Source organism: Podarcis muralis, chromosome 6, assembly GCF_964188315.1.
Source record: "Podarcis muralis chromosome 6, rPodMur119.hap1.1, whole genome shotgun sequence".
NCBI classification, from domain to species: domain Eukaryota; kingdom Metazoa; phylum Chordata; class Lepidosauria; order Squamata; family Lacertidae; genus Podarcis; species Podarcis muralis.
The window spans coordinates 54,625,255-54,641,844 of NC_135660.1; the positions used below are offsets into that span (position 1 = coordinate 54,625,255).

General features: G+C 41.6%; 1 protein-coding gene across 1 annotated transcript in view; it reads left to right on the forward strand.

Moving 5' to 3' along the window:
- The window catches only part of LOC114596818 (scavenger receptor cysteine-rich domain-containing protein DMBT1-like), an 89,245-nt gene that overhangs the window by 2,144 nt on the left and 70,511 nt on the right, over positions 1 to 16,590 (forward strand). Inside the window, exons 2-6 of the mRNA XM_077930872.1 lie at positions 5,533 to 5,562; positions 6,436 to 6,583; positions 10,612 to 10,796; positions 11,865 to 11,900; positions 13,336 to 13,360. Coding sequence (XP_077786998.1) covers positions 5,533 to 5,562; positions 6,436 to 6,583; positions 10,612 to 10,796; positions 11,865 to 11,900; positions 13,336 to 13,360 — 424 coding nt within the window. The remainder of the gene's footprint in view (positions 1 to 5,532; positions 5,563 to 6,435; positions 6,584 to 10,611; positions 10,797 to 11,864; positions 11,901 to 13,335; positions 13,361 to 16,590) is intronic.

Sequence of the window (16,590 nt, forward strand, 5' to 3'; positions counted from 1 at the left end):
TTGATTCAGTTCACATTTAAAGGTGAACCTACCTACCACACACTTTCTGAAACAATACACAAACTAAAATACAGCCATCCTTCGAGATCTTATTCTGTGGATAAGTAATGCGTACACAAATGCATAGACTAGGATAAAGGATGCCTAAACATGCATATGTAAGTGAAAATAACAGATGAAATGCATTATATTAGGGGAAACAGCTTTGCAAAAAAATGTGTAAAGGTAAAGGGACCCCTGACCATTAGGTCCAGTCGTGGCCGACTCTGGGGTTGCGGCGCTCATTCCGCTTTATTGGCTGAGGAAGCCGGTGTACAGCTTCCAGGTCATGTGGCCAGCATGACTAAGCCGCTTCTGGCGAACCAGAGCAGCGCATGGAAACACCATTTACCTTCCCGCCGGAGCAGTACCTATTTATCTACTTGCACTTTGACATGCTTTTGAACTGCTAGGTTGGCAGGAGCAGGGACCGAGCAATGGGAGCTCACCCCATCGCGGGGATTCAAACCGCCAACCTTCTGATCAGCAAGTCCTAGGCTCTGTGGTTTAACCCACAGCACCACCCGTGTACAAAGGGGCAATTATGCATTCCGCATGTGTATATTAGGAGAAATTTGCACTAAAATGCTGATAAATTTTATGAGGACTTTAAAAATTACAAACTGGATTGGAAATGTGAAAAACTGAAAGGATTGGAAACATGAGGAATGGGGAGAAACCAAGATGCACAGATTTGCCCATTCCTAGGTAGGGGAAACTGAATTAGAGTAGGGAATCTTGAACTGAGGCCACTGCACACACCAACATTTTTGTTGTAGATCTCACTTATTTAAAACTCATTTTTAAGTAGTTGTTCCACTCCAGCTGGTTTGGACTATAAATTCCCTGGCTCAATAATGTTTTGTATAGTGACTAGCTGTGCTGAAATATATTTTGATGCGAATTGCGACTATTGTTTTGTAGGCTCTCCTGGGCATCAGTCTTAAACAAGAACCACTGTGTGCCAGATCCTGCCACCCACACAAAGGGGAAATGTTCGGAAGCCAGGAGGGAAGGTGTGGCTGGGGATGGGAAGAGAAGGTTGGCAAGGGTTGGTCAGTGCCAGAAAGTTCCTTTCTCTCCCTGCCAGAAACAGCGTAGGTTGTTGCGTGACCATGACGTCTGTGGTGTGTGATGGTGTACTCAAACTGGTTTAGAGAGGAGGAATTCAATGACTTGGAAATGCTTTTCCTTTCCTACACATCACTCTTTCCAGTGTTTTCTTGTGCATTACCCATGTCATCACCCCCAGCATGGGTTGCATCCAATTTGAAAAACTTCCATTTTTTTAAATGAACCGACCACAACTTACACATTTTATTAATTAACTAATTGGAAATACATCACTTTTTAATATTAAGTGTCCAAGGTACTATGCTGTGTAACATTTTTGCTTGAATTGTATTTTACTTGAATCTGCCTTAAATAACTCTAGTTACTGAGTGTTGCTGTTACATTCAGGTCCTGTTGCAGGCTTCCCACAGTCAGAACAGGATACTGGACTAGCAGCTACATCTAGTTTCTGACTTCTGTACTTAAAGAGGTTGTCATAACTGTATTTGCATGGAAGCAAATATCTATGTCAATGCAAAGAAATCCCCCCCCCCCATTTGCCCAAATATTTCCTATTATGGAGAATATCCATTCCATGCAGCTATTTATAACTGAGAAGGCATCAAGGGACTCTCCACCACCCCAGTTGGTTGGATTGGATTGATCTTTATTACGGCCATTGGCCCATTACATGACAGTTTCCCATACCAACATATTATACTTAAACGTCCAAATTTAAAATTGCCAAGACTTACAAAAGACAAACAGTAACCGAAGCAAAACAAAAACCACCATCATACAAAACAGAAACCACCATCATACATTGCAATAAATTTGTAACCTCTGCTCATAAATTAATCAGGGATATCAATGGTGATATCGCCTAAAACATAGATCATGGTTTAAAACAATGGTGATATCACCTAAAACACAGGTCATGGTTTAAAGGGGTTGTCCGAATCACACAGGAGACCGTTTCTCTTCTTTAGGGATAGGACGCTGATCAGGAATCTGGCAACCATGAGTGATTTTAGGGGGTCATCATCAATTAGTAGATATCTCAGTTTGGCTTCAATCGTATCATCGGCAATTCCCTTAAGATATTGTGCAAGAAACTTGCTCCCTTAAGATATTGAGCAAGAAACTTGCTCCTGGCCAGTAAGTGAAAAGCACAGTCAAAAATTATGTGATGCAACGATTCGGGTGCCCCACTATTACAATCACATAAGAGTTGGTTGCATTCCATAAGCATTACTTTTGAATTCTTGAAAACCCTTGAGAGGTTTCTCTGAGCATTCAGCCATAATTCTCAAGAGCAGTCTTCTTCAACCTGGTGCCTTCCAGATGTCATTAGCCTATAACTCCCACCCCAAACAACATGAATGGGGCTGATGGGAGTAGGCTTCCAAAAACATCCAAAGAGCACCAGGCTGGTGAAGGCTTCTCCAAAGGGTTCAATGATGGAGGCTTGAAGATCAGCCCACCACCATTCACAGTGGGAAGAGATGCTCAGAACATCATTTCCTCCTGAAGCAGAAATCTATTGGGGCTTAGCCTTTTCAAGAGCACTCTGCCCTCTTCTACCTACTCCCTGTCCTCAAGGTGAAGTATTTTTCTGTGTATGTTGGGGAAGAGGGAAGAGGTAACAGGCTGTGAACATCAGCATGGATGTAAGAAAAATCGAGGTGGAGGAACCAGTCCACTTCAGTTCTGCTCACTGTAATTCCACAGACCTAGGTGCACAAATAGAGCACTGAAAGCATAAGCTGTGGGTCAGTTAAAGCACAACAGTTGAGGTCCAATTCCTTCTTCTGCACTCATTCCCCAGTTTTGAACACCCAATCACAGACATCAGACCCAGATCTGGTAATTTCTGGGTGAAAAAAACACATATGGGACATCTCTTAATTTAATATCTATAATATCTATATTTACACACGAGAGAGAGAGAGAGAGAGAGAGAGAGAGAGAGAGAGAGAGACCACTTTATCGTGGTCCTTAGACCCAAAATACACAGTACAACAATAGTACATATTAACAGTTATTAAGGTGTAAGATCAGCCTTGCTGGCCAACAGAGGAGCTTTAGCTGGTACATACTGATTTCTTATTTTTATTGCCTTCAAGAAGTGTAACAGTATCAAACTTATCCTCAAGGAGAACCTTGACGACGACGAGGAATGAGGCCAGGAAGAGGCTGGCGCTGCTGCAAAAGGCCGCTGAACACGCCCCCTCCGCGGCACCTAGTTGGGTGGCCACTGGGGGGGCGTGAGCGCCAGCCAGGTGAGCTGGAGGCAGGGGCAACGCCCCCTGCTGGGCGGTGCTCGGGCTCCCGCCCACAACCACTCCCCTCTCTTTCAGGGAGGAGAGTCTTTCTTAGCCAATATTTCAAAGCACTCCACCAGTGGGTAGGGAGAGAGAGGAATTACATGCTGCCAGGCTACAAACATTGTAAAAATTAGTTTCATAGCAAGGCTCAATACACTCATTGTTCTTCCCCCTGGATATTATTTACACATCTCCCAACTATTGCAGAAATAGCCTTTCATTGCTAATCATTATTTTTGATTATACTTTCCCACAGTCATACAGAAGAAGCTTAGCCTTCTTTAATAACCTTTAAATGTATTTATATAAAACAATAAACTCCTCTATTAACCTCAACCTTTTAAGCTCAGCAGTAGTAGCTTTAGTAAATTCACTTATTAAATATTTCTATTTTGGTGTTCTTTAGCTTGTAGGACAAGTCTCCCCTTGTCCTACCTGGAGATACTGGGAATTGAACCTGGGAACCTGCGTGGAAAGCAGATGCTCTGGCACCATGCTGTAGCTTAGTTGAGAAGGAATGGAGCTAGGGTTCTCATTGCCTTACATGAGGAGGGCCCCCTTAAGGGGTGCCAGGGGTGTAGGTGTGGATCAGTCTACCTGAGATGATGATTGCATTGCTATGCCACTGGGATGCTGAGCAACAGTCATAGTCATGTTTGACAGCAACAGTCATAGTCGAGACCCATGTTTATCCAAAGCCTGTGTCCCGTGTGTTCCTCTTTGACCTCTATGAAAGATACTCCCAACGGCAGGTGCAAAAGATTTGCTGTGGTGCAATTACTGTCTTCTGCAAATTACGCCTTCTACAGTGGTTTCGCTGGGGTTCTATGGAAGCATTTTGAGATTATACTAGCACCACTTCAGAACAAAAGGATTATGAAAAGGAGCTACTGTGTGTGGTTAAGTGGCAGTAATCGTAAATTAAATGCTATCAGATTTCCAGAAGCCAGTAAGGTTATAAAGATGATCAGAAGAATGATTCATGTTGTTTGAATTTAAGTACTAAATTTCCTTAATACTAGTCAAACATTGTGAAATGCTGCTCTTAAAACAGAACTGAGTTTTGTTGAATAACGTCCCATTTCAAGAGTCTAAAAAGTAATTGTTCAAACTCTGTTCTTTGATTCCCCCCCCCTTTTGCAGTTTATACAGTAACATAAAAATTTGCTCTGGCTGTGAGAGAAATCCTTTCCTGGCCCCAGTAGCATAGCTAAGGGGGAGGGGGCAGGGAGGGTGGTCCACACTGGGTGGCAGGCTTGCCCAAAGGGTGTCCCGGGTGTCGCACAGCCTGCAGAGTGCCCCGGCCACCACCTCCTGCTTGGCTGTGGATGGCCTGGAAAATCAGCATGGCCTGGAGCTCAGCTTATTTGCCCCACCCCATGGGCGGCTTGCCCTGCCCCTGAGGGCAGTGCATGCACCAGCCCCGGGCACCCAAGCGGCTTGCTACACCACTGCCCAGCCCTGTCAACTAGTGGCTAACCTCTGTCTACAGCAATGTCAACCAGCAATCAAGGAAGGAGGGGGAGGGATGCAAGTTGGCAATGGTTCTTCTTTACTACTGCCAGCCACAACAGTGCTGTGCTGTGGCCTAATCCTGGAATTACAATCCAGTATACTAGAAAGAGCAGGTTCTCCCTCATGTATGTCACTCTGGCCCTGCCTCCAGAAGTGAGCTAGTGTTGCAGATTGGCCTCCAATGTACAACTTCCAACTTGTACAGCTACTGCTTTGAGCTCTGATGAAATGGAACTTTTAGCATACAGTGCTCTTATTCATTTGGGGTTTCTTTTTGTTTGTAAGAACACAACTTGATTGCATTTAAGATTGAAGCCCTACGTATGAGACCCCTAAGATTTGCAACTGTATTCCACTATAATGGTTGCAGAAATTGGATTTGCTAGAGGAGTGTCCTTGTTCTTCTTCTTCTTGCTAGCAAAAGTGGCATATTTTTTGTCGTTGCGATCATGGCATTCAATGAAGCCATTTTTTTCTTCTTGATGAAGAACATTTCCTGCTACATATTAAACCACATCAATTCAATGAACAATTTTGAAATTGTATTCTTGCAATGTTTTCTTGATTCTCTTTCCTCTCTCCCTTTTCTTTTCAATAGGAGTGAAATCTGCCACAACAGTAGCTAAAGGTAAGCAGCATCTCTTCTGCTCCATAATATAATGTTGAATTCCAGTTCCCGGCATGCTGACAATATAGCATCGCCTTCTCATGCAGAAATTTGCTAGTAGGTAGCCTGCAAACCCCTTCCGATGCTGTTGGATGAGCCTAATTGCTGGGGCTGTGCATGCCCCTCAATGCAATCTAGGGCCCTATCTGGCACACTGGAGCAACCCAATCTGACTCAAGCTGATCTGGGTCCAACCCAGCCTGACCCAATATCTTGTGAATTGCCCTGTGATCTTTGGATGAAGGGCAGTATACAAATTTAAGAAATAATAAAAAATAATAATAAGCTTGAAATCTTTTTTTTGGGGGGGGGGGACAGTTCTAACTCAAGTTAAATATTTGGCCAGAAGGGGAGAAGGAGAAGGAGAAACTGCCTCCCCCCCCAACAGCATATTTTATTAGGGTACTAAATCAAACACATCAGATTTCCCCCCCAAAATACCCATAGCAAAGCATTCAGAAAAACCCTTGAATTCTTTGCATTCTGGCTTCTTGTTCTTATAAGAATGCCTACCATGAGCTGAACCTATCTATAGGCCTGTGCTGCAAAGAAAAGCTGGATTCACTGGGCTCGTAGCAGATCTAGTATTTATTCTTCTGCCAATGGCAGCTCTCTGCTTAATGGTGCAAAGATCACCTGGCTTCATGACACACAACAGATGTGATGCTGAAGATGGCTGAAGAAAACAGAAGGACCACATGGAATTCAGTCCTTGTGATTCTGTCCTCTGGGTCTTGGTGAAGCTGGAAAGTTGTTACTGGGATCTGCTTTTGGAGGGGTGGGGGGAAGCAGTGCTTTGACGCAATACTCAACGTTTATTTTTGTATTTGTTAGGTAGCTACAGTTGTGGCAAGACTTTCACAGATCCATCGAGGTCATTTTCTCCCCCATATTACAATGGTGGTGGAGACGTCGTAGAGTGTCTCTGGACAATTGTTTCATATTATAAGATTCCTATAGTGCTAACCCTTGATTATTTCAGGTAAGTCCTCCGTTGCTGAAAGCTAGTGTTTTGTACTGTCAGCGTCTCGCTTGTACTTTGGCAATAGGTACCACTGAAGAGGGCAGGGACGCAGGTGGCGCTGTGGGTTAAAGCCTCAGCACCTAGGACTTGCTGATCAAAAGGTCGGCGGTTCGAATCCCTGCGGCGGGGTGCGCTCCTGTCGTTCGGTCCCAGCGCCTGCCAACCTAGCAGTTCGAAAGCACCCCCGGGTGCAAGTAGATAAATAGGGACCGCTTACTAGCGGGAAGGTAAACGGTGTTTCCGTGTGCGTCTCTGGCTCGCTAGAGCAGCGATGTCACGCTGGCCACGTGACCCGGAAGTGTCTGCGGACAGCACCGGCTCCCGGCCTATAGAGTGAGATGAGCGCACAACCCTAGAGTCTGGCAAGACTGGCCCGTACGGGCAGGGGTACCTTTACCTTTACCTTACCACTGAAGAGGAAATTATTTCGTCATGCTTCCTTTCCTCCTTAATCTTTTTCTTCACTTTCTGCTTCTCTTCTTCCACACTTACCCCTTTTCATGTTCTCCTGGTTCTTTCATCTTTTCTTTTTCTTTATATGTTTGCTTGTTTTGAATAACTAGAGCAAAAGGATGCAGAATTGATATAATACATAAACTGATTGATTTGACATTTTTTTAAAAATACCTTGTGTAAATCATGTATAAGGGCTTGTCACCTGAGCAGCTTGTTGATGGATCAGGTTCATCTGCAAGGTGTGAGGGAGCTGACACCACCACCCTGTTGTGGGTTACAGGTGTGCCAGTTTAATTTGTTTTTCAAAAAAATTCATCATTACTGAAATCACAAAGGAATAAAAGCATGCATATCCTTAAAGCATATATGTGAAAGATCACTGTGCTCTGCAAAGAAAGAAAGAAAGAAGGAAAGAAAGAAAGAAAAAAAGAAAGAAAGAAAGAAAGAAAGAAAGAAAGAAAGAAAGAAAGAAAGAAAGAAAGAAAGAAAGAACATTTTCCAGTTTCAGAGTCCATTCCAGTTGTTCTGTTATTTGCAAAGTTAGTAAAAAATGGCTGGCAATTCCATAAGTGCCAGGGAATCTGGGTCAACTATGGCCTGCATATCTCACTTGGGCTGTTGAAGCTTCTGAGTCTTCATTCACAAATTTAATAAAACCAAAGCGAGCTGAATGCAATGTGCCAGATGTTGATTGCCTTGGGAAAGGCTGAGAAATGGAAGTCTTTAAGGTAACCATGTCCTGTGGGCTCATGCATATTATATACTAAATAAATAAATGAAGTTTCCAAATTTCCCTGCAAAACAGTGCTCATGACTTCTGTGGGAAAATCAATATTATGGCCACACTAGGAAGTCTAGCTGTCCAGAGCCAGCACTCCTGCTAGAGTTCTGCTGCATATATTTAAAGTAGGAGAGGAATGATGTGTTGGCTCCAGGTCTGGCTCCCATTGAGACATTGTGAGATGTATTCCAAAATCTTTCCTCCAGAGCCTATTTCTTACCAACCAATGAGACATTACATTAATCAAAATGCTACAACATTTAGTGCTACAAGGCCATTATATGTCCTACTTATCTGGGAGCAGGTCTCAGGGAACTCAAGAGTACTTGCTTCCAATTAGCCATGCATAGGATTTTGCTGTTGATGTGTTACAACAAAAAATTATCTGAACTCAAGGGGTCACAAACCGCAGGTAGGAGAGGAGACAGAGTTTTTAAAGTGTTTTTTTTAAAAAATAATATTTATTCAGAATTTCATCAATACATAAAAGATCCCCGACCCTAGCCCAAAAAAGAAAAAATAGAAAAAAGAATAAAAAGAAAAAATACAAATCTCCAACTACAGTTTTTCATTTGCTTAGTTCTTGAACCTCCTCACACCTTCCTTTTTGTATTCTAGTTTAGTTATTTCAGCAAAATCTTCCCATATTTCTCAATCTTAATTTATATAGTTAATCTCCACACTCTATCTTATTTATTAAACAACATTCCCTTTCCCTCTTTTAAAATAATCTATTATTCAATTTACCTTACCCCATTCAACCTTATCTTATGTTAAAAATCTTAAAATTTCAAAAACACAACATATTCATACATTTTTCTTTAAGAACATTTCTACTAAAGCCAATTCAGTTCCTTTCCAGCAAATCCCTCAAATTTCAATAATATTGCATTAATTCCAAATTTAACATAAAAAATTTCTAATTTTCATCCAACGTCCCTTCATCCTGGTTTCGGGTCATATCAGTCCTTTCTGTCCATTACTTAGTCCATCAATCCGGTGTTCTGAGGTCCGAGGCTCTTAAGTGGCTTAAGTGGCTGGGGAAACTCAGCCAGATGGGCGGGGTATAAATAATAAATTATTATTATTATTATTATTAAGTCTCTTCTAGGCCCCTTCTGCAGATTTTTTTGTTCTTGTTTGTACTTACGCAGTTCTTTGACTGTTGTTAGTTTCTGGGGGAGTGGGTCTCTGGAGGGTTCCATCCTGTAATAATTTCCATTTTTCTTCATCTGATTGTCTCCTTCCCCCCAGTTCCACTCCCCATCCTCATCTTTATAGTCCAAAAAGTATTTGTCCAAGTAGTTGATCACCTGTTTCAGAGTCCCACTAGAGTAGAAAACTTCCTTAACTTCAAATGCTTCCCAGCTCTCTCCAAATTCCATCATCCAAGGCAAAAGCTTTTGTTCCTGTAGAACTTTGGGTCTTACCATTTGTGTTTTATAGAAAATAACTGCTGCCTCTTCCTTCTCCGTCTGCCCTTGAACTTGCTTTGTCAAGCCAGATGCCTGAGTTGATCGCTGTGCAACTTCTTTATCCTTGGTCCCTGTTAAATCATATTCGCTGGCCACAGCACTCATAAGGTCTAATTTTTCATTCATCAGGCTCATTTTCCCAGACAGCTGCTCAAGGAGAGCATTAGTCCTGTCAAGGGCAGACACCAAACCTTCCTGCCAAAACATTCCTGTACAAAAACAAAGTCAGACGGCTGTTCCCACGGTCCAAAGCCTCACGTATGTTAGCTGAGACCACAAACTGACAAGCTCCCTCTAGGGGACACAGTTTCTATTTGTATCCATTTTTCTGGAAAGTATCAAACAAAGAAGTTACTTTCGATTTCAAAGTCCCTTCAGTTTCAAATACTTTGTTTCTTTAAAGCAAAAAAGCAGAAGGTGGCGTTGAAGTTATTTTGTTTCTCTTTTCTTTTATTTTTCCCTATCTGTCAAAGTTCTCCACTTTCAATCGATGGACGTCTTGATTCTGTCCCGATACCCTGTCCCCAGGTTTGGGACGGTAGAAACTTATATTCCTTCTCTCACTTCCTGCAGGATTAAATAGTCAAATCCCCCCCCCTTTCCTGCTTCCAAGGGGGGGTTTTGTTGATTGTGGGTGCAGGAAAATTCCAACTTTAAAAAGACTTTTTAAGCTATTAGATTGCAAGGTCTTTGCTTCAATCTGTATACAAAAACGGGAGGTGGACTTCCTGTTTACACCTTCCCGCTTCATGCCTAATTCATAAAATTTATAAGTTCTTAATCCAATTCTCCGTTTTTACTCACGGGTACTTGATTTAGAGTCCAAATGTCATCAGGAAAAAGTCAGCACTCTCCGGCGATGGCTGCGCAGCTTCCCTCCATGGAAATAGCGATCGGTTCGATGCACCGCGCTGCTCACCCCACTTCACTCCGGAGCCCCAAAAATGGGTTTCCTTGTGAGTAGGGGAGGCGCTCTTGGTGCTCTGCCGAACCCCACGGCCCCAGGCTTCCTCCGCCTGGGATTTCTAACGGGCCCCCGCCTTCGCCGCGGCGGGAAGCCCCAATTTCCAAGGAGCCCGTTCCTCCGGTCGGAGGAACTCTGCCATTCGCCGATGGCGCCAACCCGGAAGTCCCAGAGTTAAGAATGTGAGGAGAAAATGAAATCATCAAAATTATATAAATAATAAAATCATTGTCATCGTCATCTGATACTTTTGAATGCAGGAATTTCTTTGCCTTGTACAGTATGACTAATGACACTTTTTCCTCCACAGTTTGGACTGTACTCGTGAATACATTCAAATCTATGATGGAATGGTAGATCATTCAGCACTACTTGGGCAAATATGCGATGGCCCAAGTCAGGAATTCGTTTCACGTTCAGGCTTCATGAAAGTTTTACTCCACAGAGAGTCCTATCGTGCAGGCTCTGGCTTTTTTGCCTATTACGATATAACAGGTAAACCTGGAACTCATACATTTACTTTCCATGCAGCCAAATATTTTTGCTTTTTGTATGCAAGAATAGAATTTTGTAGATCGGATTAGAATTTGACATTGTGGGCATTTGCTTCAGGATTACAATAGAGGGGCTTTAGCGCAGTAAACAATAGGGTTGTGCAACAGTTCACTAGATTGGCTTGTATCTGTACTTGTAATGTTGGGAAACAATCTACTCTGCTTCAGAGCCACTCTGTCTTTCCAGTTTGGCTTCTTGTTCTGAGTCTGAATTAGACCTGTTTCTCCCCATTGATTATGATGGGGAATTTAAACATGGCTGAACGTTTTCCCCTTTTCCCCAGGAATGGATGACAGAGAAAAACAATGCCTCTCCAGAGAGCATTAAGCCTGCCAAATTGCAGGCAATGCAAGGCCTGGTTTTATCCCTACTACAAAACATATGCAAGTTGGATGGGGAGCTGATCTGAGGTCTTACCCCTCACACATGTGTTCAGTGTCATTGTTTTGATTATCTGGAGAAGGCCTGACTCATCCACAAACTATTTCTGCTCAACCTTTTTAGTGAAATTTTGCCTTGTAGTCTTCTCAGATCCAGAACTATACTACTTGTAAAAGCTGCCCAAACCCCTATTTGTTTCCATGGTTTTTCATTTTGTTTCCTCCAGTCTTCCTTCAAATGTTCATTTTTTCTTCATAGGGAAAACAAAAGTGCTAAATTCGCAAATAATTTTTTATTAAAAAATCAACATTTTCACTGTATATTTTGGAAAGTTGTTTGTTTCACTATCCATTTGGATACTTCTTACAATATTATAATGGTTGTTCTGGACATTAAGGGACAAGTTGGGATACAATTGGATGCTATTTGGAATCAAGATGGTTGCCACACCATGCAAATGTATACTTATTTCAACCACTCATTTTACAATTGCTCCGATACAAGTTTAAAATATAAATGTGGTTTTGATTTTAAAAGAGCAAATATTTTTAAAATCTGCGGGACATTATAGCATTAACAATTGCTAGAATGTTGACTGTTTTATAAAATGATGTTTTTTATTTATAGATCTGGCAACCTCACCAGTCCCTGAATTAACAACAGGTAATGAAATCTGCTCACCTTTTTTTTTAATGTAGGGAATATGAAGGTCCCTGGGCATAACAGTAGGCTTGGCAGAGTAATGGTCATAGGTAGTAGTCAACTAAATCTTACTGAGAGTATATCCATTTAAATTGAGAGTCCTAACTTAGTCATGTTCATTAATTTCAGTGGGTCTACTCTGACCAAAATGTAATTAAATGATACCTCATAAATGCTCTAGCATTTGATAATGTTGAGGTAATGAGGTTTTAGCATGGAAGAGAAAATAAAGACACAAACCAAATAAGGAACTATTGGAAATTTAACATTAAGTTATTGAGAATCCTGAAATCCAAACAAGGAGAGATAATCTGTTGTAGAAAATATCAGTAATAGCAAGGGAGAGAGAATTAATTTGAGCTGGAATCAAGAAGAGAAAGAGAATTCAAAAGGTACGTATTTTTTTTTCAGACTTAGCTTTGCAAAGCTCTATATTGATTTGTTTTGTAATGCTTTGTTCAGCTATTTCCCTAAGTTGTGGAACTAACTGAGTACAGAACTGAGATATACCATTTCCATTTTAAATCAACACAGACTTTATTTCGTACAGTATTAGGTAAAAAATCATTGAATATACATTATCTGAACATCACTTACCTGTCCAAACTTGGGGTGGTAAATGGGAGCATAGATAAAAACAGCATACTTTCTTGGCATGCATTTTAAAAACTAAAGGGGGTGAACCTTAATGGAAATGAGTAAGTGAATGAAAGAATGAAAGTTTGTTGGAAACAGATGTATTTATTCTTGCTTTGTTGTTGTTGTTGTAAATATTCTTTCATCATGAGGTGAAATCTAATCTTGAATCAGTGCTTTTTTCTAAAAAAAAATGTTTAGGGGTACTCTCATTTTCCTACTCATATTGAAATATCGCCCCTCAATGAGGCCAAACTTAAATTCACAAAATGTTTAGGGGTATGTGTACCCCTGCGTCCCCCCCCCCCCAGAAAAAAGCACTGTGTTTAATCATATTCAGGGTAGGTTCATTTATTTCAGTGGACCTACTCTGAATATGACTAATGTTGGATATCACCTTCTGATGAAAAGATGAGAGTAAACAGGAACAGAATTAGGTCAAAACTTGAAAAATTGTGATATCCTGGTTTATTTTAGTATGTGTAGAGCCGAAACACTAGATCCCTAGGGCTACACATCCTCTGTTTCATTTAAGGATATTTACAATTTTCTTCAGAAGAGCAGCTAACCTTGGTCAAGAGTCCTCCTATGTTTCTCTTCAGTGTTCTAAGGTTGTTAAAGTCTAAACACACTTAAGTCTCTGTTGCTTGTCCATTTATGACAACATGCTGGGGTGGTAAAATGCTTGTTATTCAACTGAACTTTACTCCACAAATATTGATCAAGGTAGCTTTTTTTTTATCAAATTCTTCTCTCACAGCTCCAGAGTTGACAACCGAACCTGTGTATAATAAGTTTCCAATCTAAATCTTTATTGTTATACTTTGTCCAAAAAGGGTATGAATTAGAGAGAAGCAAGTCTTCAACTGAATAATCAGACTTTCAGTAGCAAATCTGTTGCCTTCTCTCTGTGTTCATGCAGTTAAGAATAATGAATATCCAGCGAAGAGGGTCCTCTTGAAATAGAAAACATCTCTGATCACAACATGTTATGGTGTAAAAACACTGCAATCTCTGTTAACTGAAGGGCTTTACAGGCATTTGGACTTATGTCCACCGCCTTTCTCTTCTTCAAGGGAAGACAGAGGCAGCAGGGATGATTTGAGAATAGCCCTCCCCTCAGGCTGTAGCAGGAGCAGTGCAAAACAGGGCACCTCAGTCCCAATCTCTCTAGGCCAGCGATGGGACGCCTTTGGTTCTTCACTTAAAAGTCCTTGACTTATAAAAAAATAAATTACTTTTCTGTTCTTCTGTATCTCTTCACTACATTTGCATGCAGAATTCAAGTATAAGATATAATTTTAACTCTTTTGTGTAACAAGTAGTTCATTTTTTTAAATGAACATAGTAGAATGTGGATATTTCAATTTGCTGACCAATGTTCATCTTTCTTTAGCAACAACTCTTCCTCCAGAAACCACTAGTGAGTACCTACCTTTTTGCATGTACCGGTAATTTTGCCACAGTGAACAGCAAAAGGAATAATGTAGTTTCGGGCAGAAGATACAGCATGGAATTAAAACGCAGTACCTTCTTACATCCCTTATAATAATGGCATCTCAGCACCATATGAGTACAATCGTGGTTGATGCTCTTTGGTGCTGAAAGAGTGCAAAGCAGGAAGACCAACAGCAGATGGAGCCAGAGCACAGTCATCTAGGCAGCTTCCTAGTTGTCCCCATTCTCCTCCTTGCTCAGCTGTACAAAGCTAACACTGAGACTAAGAAGGAGGAAACTGCCCAGCAGTACCACCTCCTGGACTTGCACATAGGATGGTGGGCAGGCAGGAAGGGGGTGCGGCTGACAGCAGAATGAGGTTGGTGGGGCAGTGCCCCATTTGCTTTCACAAATCAGCCTGACCCAAAGGTAGATTAATATTTGTTTTGACACAGAGTAGAAACAGAATAGGCCCTTCAAAAATTGCAAATGCAAACACACACACAACTGAAAGTATGGTCATCTTGCCCTGGGATATAAAGTTAACATTTTGGTTCCTTGCTTTCATTGTTCTCTGAACAAATGATCATCGCCTTCTGAGAAATCCTATATTTCCAGCCCCCTGAATTGGGTGTTCCCAATGTGCCTAGGTGAAATTTTAGTCCTAGATGCCTGGGGTTTGAGGGAAGATCTAAAATGCAGTGCTAATGTTGCTGTAGAGGAGATTATCTCTACAATACCTTGCGCATAATGACAACTGAGCCTGGCTCTACAAAATGTTCTGTCTGTGTTCTTCACTGCCCTTTCAGTGTGGTGGCATCCTCTTGGAACCATTTGGATATATCCATGGCCCTTTTTTAAAAATGAACATAGTAAAATGTATCATTTTTTAAAATGAACATAGTACAATGTGGATATTTCAATTTGCTAACCAATGTTCATCTTTCTTTAGCAACAACTCTTCCTCCAGAAACTAGTGAGTACCTACCTTTTTGCATGTACCGGTAATTTTGCCACAGTGAACAGCAAAAGAAATAATGTAGTTTCGGGCAGAAGATACAGCATGGAATTAAAACGCAGTGCCTTCTTACATCCTTTATAATAATGGCATCTCAGGACCATCTGAGCCAGTGTGGTGTAGTGGTTAAGAGCGGTGGACTCGTAATCTGGTGAACCGGGTTCGCGTCCCCGCTCCTCCACATGCAGCTGCTGGGTGACCTTGGGCCAGTCACACTTCTCTGAAGTCTCTCAGCCCCACTCACCTCACAGAGTGTTTGTTGTGGAGGAGGAAGGGAAAGCAGAATGTTAGCTGCTTTGAGACTCCTGAAGGGGAGTGATAAAGTGGGATATCAAATCCAAATCCATCTGAGTACAATCGTGGTTGATGCTCTTTGGTGCTGAAAGAATGCAAAGCAGGAAGCCCAACAGCATATGGAGCCAGAGCACAATCAAGTAGGCAGCTTCCTAGTTGTCCCCATTCTCCTCCTTGCTCAGCTGTACAAAGCTAACACTGAGACTAAGAAGGAGGAATCTGACCAGCAGTACCACCTCCTGGACTTGCACGTAGGATGCTGGGCAGGCAGGCAGGGGGTGCGGCTGACAGCAGAATGAGGTTGGTGGGGCAGTGCCCCATTTGCTTTCACAAATCAGCCTGACCCAAAGGTAGATTAATATTTGTTTTGACACAAAGTAGAAACAGAATAGGCCCTTCAAAAATTGCATATGCAAATACACACACAACTGAAAGTATGGTCATCTTGCACTGGGATGTAAAGTTAACATTTTTGTTCCTTGCTTTCTTTGTTCTCTGAGAAATCCTATATTTCCAGCCCCCTGAATTGGGTGTTCCCAATGTGCCTAGGTGAAATTTTAGTCCTAGATGCCTGGGGTCTGAGGGAAGATCTAAAATGCAGTGCTAATGTTGCTATAGAGGAGATTATCTCTACAATACCTTGCGCATAATGACAACTGAGCCTGGCTCTACAAAATGTTCTCTCTGTGTTCTTCAGCGCCCTTCCAGTGTGGTGGCATCCTCTCGGAACCATATGGATATATCTATGGCCCTGATTATCCTGGATATGGCAGGCTGGTGGAGTGTGCCTGGGAAATTAAAGCTCCAATGTTTTACAATAGAGTTGTTTTACAGTTTAAATCTGTTGGTTGGAAGTAAGTATTTGCATTATCGTAGTCCTTTCTGTACATTTGACTGATTAATTTCTAAATCTGTTTTTGCAACCAGTAAAATGCTCCTAAACAACATGGAGTTTTGTGCCATCTTAAAGACCGACACATTTAAAGACAAACAGCATTTAATATTCTTTAGTCTTTAACGGCCTTTGGGCAAGACCTTTTACACAGAACCTTCATTGTTTTTTGCTGCAACAGCCTTACATGGCTTCCCCTGTAGATATGGTCAAAAATGTTTGAGTCCAAGATAATTTTTGATGTCTAGGACAATCAAGTGAGGTAGCCAGAATCACTTGTTTTTTGCTGCAACAGCCTTGCATGGCTTCCCCTGTGGATAGGGTCAAAAATGTTTGAGTCCAAGATAATTTTTGATGTCTAGAACATTCAAGTG